This window comes from Canis lupus, chromosome 18 (genome assembly GCF_048164855.1).
Source record: "Canis lupus baileyi chromosome 18, mCanLup2.hap1, whole genome shotgun sequence".
Taxonomy (NCBI): Eukaryota; Metazoa; Chordata; class Mammalia; order Carnivora; family Canidae; genus Canis; species Canis lupus.
The window spans coordinates 31,196,280-31,202,750 of NC_132855.1; the positions used below are offsets into that span (position 1 = coordinate 31,196,280).

The 6,471-nt window shown below is 34.2% G+C and overlaps 1 protein-coding gene across 2 annotated transcripts in view; it reads left to right on the forward strand.

Annotated features, from left to right (window-relative positions):
• The window catches only part of AGMO (alkylglycerol monooxygenase), a 345,425-nt gene extending 343,292 nt beyond the window's left edge, over window positions 1-2,133 (forward strand). For both annotated transcript variants that reach the window (XM_072783951.1, XM_072783953.1), the window contains one exon: window positions 757-2,133. In XM_072783951.1, the coding sequence (XP_072640052.1) occupies window positions 757-831 (75 nt within the window). In that variant the 3' untranslated portion in view covers window positions 832-2,133. The remainder of the gene's footprint in view (window positions 1-756) is intronic.
• Window positions 2,134-6,471: the final 4,338 nt, after the last annotated feature.

Genomic DNA, 6,471 nt, shown 5'->3' on the forward strand with positions numbered 1-6,471 from the left:
ATTCTGCAACCATGAGTTCTTCTGAGAATGAATGTATAATCCTTCTTGCTAGGATCATCAGAAATCAAGAGTTTTATTTGGCTAATTTTGGGTGATTTATTGGGAATGTGTGATATTACTTGAAAGCAAAAAAAAAAGAACCAAAGAACTCAATGAACTCTGATGCTTCTTATGGCTTAGCTATGTTATCAATTTTAAAGAGAAATTTGTAGTACTTTTTTTAATATACACCTGATGAGATCAACAGACTGAGAAGGAAAATCAGCAGTGGTGTTTAACCTTTCATTCATGTTAGGTAAAGTTCATAACATGTTAGATCACATTGCCCCAGAGAGGAATGATTCTTTATAATGTTTTTATTCCTCCTTTTCCAAATGCTTCTTAAACTATATAAACAATGAGATCATTTCATACAGTACATTCTGCATACAGTATGCCCAGATGCCAGAAGAAAGTTCTGTCTCATTCAGTATCTAACGTTCATAGTCCCAAACCTAGAAATGATCCAGGTTGGAGAGTTTAAAAATAAAAGCCACAAAACCAAAACTTTTTACTCCCACTCCTGTCTGCAACGTAATGAGTTTTAAGTTGTGTTGGCTAAATTCTATCAGTGAACAACTGCTAAATTCAATTTGATTAATTTAACTGTCTAAAATGTTTATGTTCATTTCCCCTACAAAGATATTTTTAACTCAGTTGAACAAAACTATCTATTCAATTGTAATTGTTTTTCCTCTTTGTATCTTATTTCTTCAGATATTTTTTTCCATCTGCATTGCTTTCTGGGGAGTCAGAAGCATGAAACAACTTGCCTCCAGCCCTTCAAAATAACATAAGTTTGTATTCAATTCTTTTGTTTTAATCAGTTGTCCACAACCATGTTATATTATGATTGCATCTGAAAATATAATCGTATAATGATTATATGAAGCATTTCTTTAATGAAAGGTAAATATGCATATTTACTTTTGCTTGCTTTCCATATTTGTTAGTTTGTATTAAAATTAAAGTCAGCTGAGATGGCTTTTCTTTATTGCTAGTGTTGAAAGCAAGTAATCTCAAATACAATAATGTGACATTCACCGGTAGCATCTAAGCTAATGAGTATAAGAGAAGTGAGAGAAAAAAGAACAAAGATTTAATTTGCACTTTTTGACAACTTCCATTTGCTAAAGTTGTGCTTAGATAAATACTTGTTGTCATAAAAATATATCACATTAGTTGTCACTTAGGTCTATATTTACCTTTGAAAACCACATAACCTAAGGAGCTATGTTACTGAAAAAGACATCACTGAAATGGAAATGAATAGAATTTGTCAGAATGTGTGTATTCAACAGTTAATACATCTGTCTAATATGTTTGATCTGTTTGTTTTGGCAATTTGAAGAGCATGCGGTACAAGTATCCCTGCTCTTCAAAAGCTTACATTATGCTTTGCTTTTATGCATTATGAAAGACCAACATTAGTACCTATTTTCACCAACTGAAGGAAATTTTCACTTTTACAAAAAAAGTCAGATCTTTCAGAAACCTATAATTTCAGAAACCTGTAATTCTGTGTTACAGGATTCCCCTGTTTTCTGAAAGTAGAGCCTTCTTATGAAATCTTTCATAAGTCAAAATGGTGTAAAGTGAAGAAGCAATTACCATTAATTTATATGGAAAAGTTTTGAGCATTCCCAGACCCCCCAAAAAAATCTCTCATAGATTTTTCTGATCCTTTACAACTCATCTTGCTAATGGGTGAGGAAAATAAATCAGAAAAAAGCACAGATGCTTAGAGACACAGTTCAAAGCTATGGCAGCTTGATGCTGAGTATAGTTCCCTGGGAAGGAGATTGACCCAGCCACTCTTACTTCTTCAGGTGTGGGTGGCCTCTAGAACTGCTCACTGCAAAACAAGTGCTGCATGCTATTTTTGCTTTACAACATTTTTTTATAGAAGCAAAAATTATCTTCCTGTTTCTTATTAGTTAAGGAAAATGGGTACTAATATAGGTCTTTCATAAAACTGAGGTAGCTTAATTAATGCATAACATAAAAGTAAGGGATACCTGTATTTTAAATTGTCACAGTACTGTTCAGAATCTTTCTAAACAATTTTTAAAATAAATTTCTAAATAAATTTGTCCTAAGTGTTGTGTGTACATTACTCACTGGGATCGTAAGAAATCTCTTGAGTATTTTTATTAGGAACTGACAGGAATAAGCAGGATAAGGTTCAAAATGGCGGGAGGGATTGAAAACAGCTGGAAATTTTTCCTTCCCTTCTTTCAGTATTTCTTAGATTTAAATGTACAGTTTAAGTACAACAGTCTACCCATATACATAGTTTCATTTTCCGTGGTTTCAATTACCTGCACTCAACTGTGGTCTGGAAACAGATGATCCTCCTTCTGATGTCTGAAGGTCAATAGTAGTCTAATGCTACACACAGTGTATGTAGCACAGTGCCTATGCCATTTGCCTCTCTTCTATCATCAGGTAGGCATTTTATCTTCTCACATCATCACCAGAAGGAGCGGTGAGTACAGTAGAATATGATATTTTTAGAGCCATATTCACCTAACTTTATATTGCTATAATTGTTCTATTTTATTATTAATTATTATTGTTAATCTATTACTGTGCCTAATTTATAAATTCAGCTTTATCATGGGTACATATGTATAAGACAAAGCATAGGATATAGAAGGCTCGGTACTATTTGTGGTTTCTGGTGTTCATTGGAAGTCTTGGAATGTATTCCCTCCAGATAAGGGGAGACTACCGTAATCAAAGTTATAAGCACCAAAACAATGCCATTCTTCATTGAGTTTTGCTTATATTCATCTCCAAGTTTAAGACACTGATCAATTGGTTAATCTCATCTTAAAATGTGTTATTCATAAATAAATAAATAAATGTATATTTAAGCCCTGAACAGAGAGAAATATAAAACTGTTAGAAGAATCAGACAGCAGGTGTCTATGAGGACTCATGATGCAAAATTGAAGCACATTTGGTTTTCAAACTGCTAAGGCGGAAGAAGATTAAATTTTGCATGATGAAACAATTAACAAATTATATATCAAGCTTCAGAAGTAGAGACTTGGCTTTGCTTCATTCATCTTTTTAAACTTCTTAATTTAACACAGTTAAAGCAAATACTTAAGGCCATAACAAATATTAAACCCTGCTTTGGTTCCTTACCAAGAGTTTGTGTTAGACTTTGCATATGTAGGATCATATCAAAGCAAGGAGCCCTCTGCTGGCTGAAAATTGCTAAATTTATAGCATAAAAATTCTGAATATTCATATTATACATCCTAGAGACTTCAGTCTATAGGTTACATCCCCAAGGGATGGCAAGAAAAGAGAGGTTTCATTGATCTTTAGGTAAGTTTCTAGTGTGTCAGAATAGTCCATTGGTTTGTGTATAAATACATATATATGCTTGAATAAATGTGAATTTATAGGAGTGATCTAAAAAAATGGAAATTTAAAACAAACAAAAAGGGAAAAGGGAAACAGTTGCAGAAGGGGAGGTAGGTGGAAGATGGGGTAACTGGGTGATAGGCATTAAGGAGAGCACAAGATGAGCTGATCACTGGGTGTTATGCTATTTGTTGTCAAATTGAATTTAAATAAAATTTTAAAAAATAAAAATGAAAATAATTTAAAAATTATAAAAGATACTTCTATGGTAAAATTCCATTTTCTTAAAGTAAATGCAAATTCATCCATTCTCTTTTCTCTCTTAACTACCCTCAAGATCATTATAAATGCTGTTCTTTTGGAAATGCAGACATTTTCAAGCTACAAATTTTCCAGATAAGCAGTGTTTCCAGGGCCTGTTTGTGTTAACTGAGGCACTTTATTCTTCACCTTTAACCTTGCTAATTTTCCAGTCCAGTTTTCTCTTGCCAAGTACTAATACATGATGACAGTTCATATAACTACTATAAATGTTGTGAATTAATCTTGAGTGATGCCATGTAATTTATGCTTACTCTCGACTGAAGCACTACCTCTCTCTCATTCTCTCAAGAGGGAAAGTACTAAAAATAGAATTCATCAATCACTGGCCGCTTCTAATGGAGAGATGCAAACTGACTCAGCAAATAATTATAAAGATTCTCAGATTTGCTAATCTACCATAAGGAAGGATAGAGAGGGAAGGCATATTTGTTTGCTGAGTAGTACTCAATTAGAATTATTTCATTTAGTCTCTAAAATCCTGGGAACAAAGCACTGTTAATACCATTTTACAGAAGAAAATTCTGAAGGTGACAGAGCTTTAAAAGCTTTCTCAGGCCCCAAAATGGTTCCCCCACCAAATTTCAAGACTCTGAATCCCGACATCGAAGTCCGTGATCTTTCTCCATTCTGTGATGTCAGATATCCAAAGTGAATCTTTAGAAGTATAGGCTGAGGATCCTAAGCTCACTGTATCTTCTATTCAATTTGATGCTTCAAAGTAAAAAATAAAATTCAGAGGATAAGCAGCTTAGTTAAAGGATAGATTTGGTGAATAGGTAGATGACTACAGAATTTCTAATCACTCTAAGAATGATAAGGTCATAGGTTTATTTAAAGGATTGCCATGTGTCTACAGGAGCCCATTCCTGCACTTGACTTTATTTGATAGAACTGCCCATTACTTTAGCTCTATTTGTTGTATCATTTACTTCCCCTTCGTCATGGTCTTTCTAATGATTTCTGCTAAACTTAATGTAATCACCTCATGGCCATCATATTCAGCACTATGTGGATCTGTAATTATGTATCTAAAGTTGAATTAATCACCAAAGGAATGAACCTTGTTATATTTAACATTGGCAGCTTAGATTAATGTTTATTAAAGGTTCTCAAATTTTATTTTGCTGGTAATATGTCATTCAGTATGGAATTTGCAATAGAACCCCCTAGTGGAATATTGATACACATTATGGTGTAATGTCACTTAATTGAGACAGCAACAGTAATTTAAAATGAACTTCAGAGGATCCCTGGGCGGCTCAGCAGTTTCTCTCTCTCTCTCTCTCCCTCATGAATGAATAAATAAATAAAAATAAGTAAATAAAATAAAGTGAAATGAGCTTCATCCTTTATCCTCCCTCCTCTATTTTTCTTTCATTTTCATAGCTTCCAGAATCTCAACGAAAGAAGGAAAGACAGAAAACACAGAGGCTACTTTAGTTTTCAGAGTCTTAAAACACTTTTTAAAATTTTTATTTATTTATGATAGTCACACAGAGAGAGAGAGAGGGGCAGAGACACAGGCAGAGGGAGAAGCAGGCTCCATGCACCGGGAGCCCAACGTGGGATTTGATCCCGGGTCTCCAGGATCGCGCCCTGGGCCAAAGGCAGGCAAACCGCTGCGCCACCCAGGGATCCCTTTTTTTTTTTTTTTTTTTCTTAAAATATTTTTGATGTCATGATTGTCAGCAACACTGTGGAAGCAGGCTGGCTCCATCTCAAGCCTGCCTCAGTAAAAGAAAATTGACAATATTTTTCCTTTATCGGAGTATTTTTTCAAATCTCACTGTAGTCTGCATTCCCTTCTTCTCAATAGTATAACATATTAAACACCTTCCTCCTTATAGACTCAATTAGGAAAAGTTATTAGCAAAAAGAAGTGAGCATCGATGGTTTTCTCTTGTCTTCTTTTGGAATTCTGTAACTCTAATACCTCTATAGTCAGAATTTCCAATCATTCCATACACTTCAGTATCCATCAGTAATAAGTTCATCTGTTGAGTGTGTTCTCCTTTTGTTTTAGCAGCCAAAAATCCAAAATTCTAACTTGCATAGATTTACATTACAGGAAACAGAAAGAAGCAGTCTTTGTCTTTGTACATCAGTTTTATCTGTGGATCATTGGAATTTTGATTTAGGAAGACTGAAATGGTGCCAGAGTATCTGTACTATTCAAAGTTCTGCCAACAATAAGTACAGAGGCCATAACCAATCTGGAGTGGAAGAAAATTTTCTAGATCCTCCCTTTGAGTTTCAGAAATATACAAGAAAGATGTACAATATAAGGGAATATTCTTTCCATAACAAATATTTCAATTAAAGAAAGAGATGGTACTGATTAAACATGGATATTTAGATTTGCTAAATACCAGTTTAGCATGAGATTATTTTTACATATATTTTTAAAAGCCTAAAGGTTTTTACAAAAAAAAAAAAAAAAGATTAAGGGGCAGCTGGGTGTTTCCTTGATTGAGTATTTGCCTTTGGCTCAGGTCGTGATCCTGGGGTCACGATTGAGTCCTGCATCAGGCTTTTCCAAGGGAGCCTGCTTTTCCCTCTGCCTGCGTCTCTGCCTTTCTCTTTCTCTCTCATGAATAAATAAATAAAATCTTTTAAAAATTGGATTAGTATCAATGAGAGAGAAAATACAGGGAGGTCTAGCAGACAAAGAAGATGTACTCAAAAAACATAGTCACCCAAGGCCCTGTTTGCCTCTGATTTTTTTAT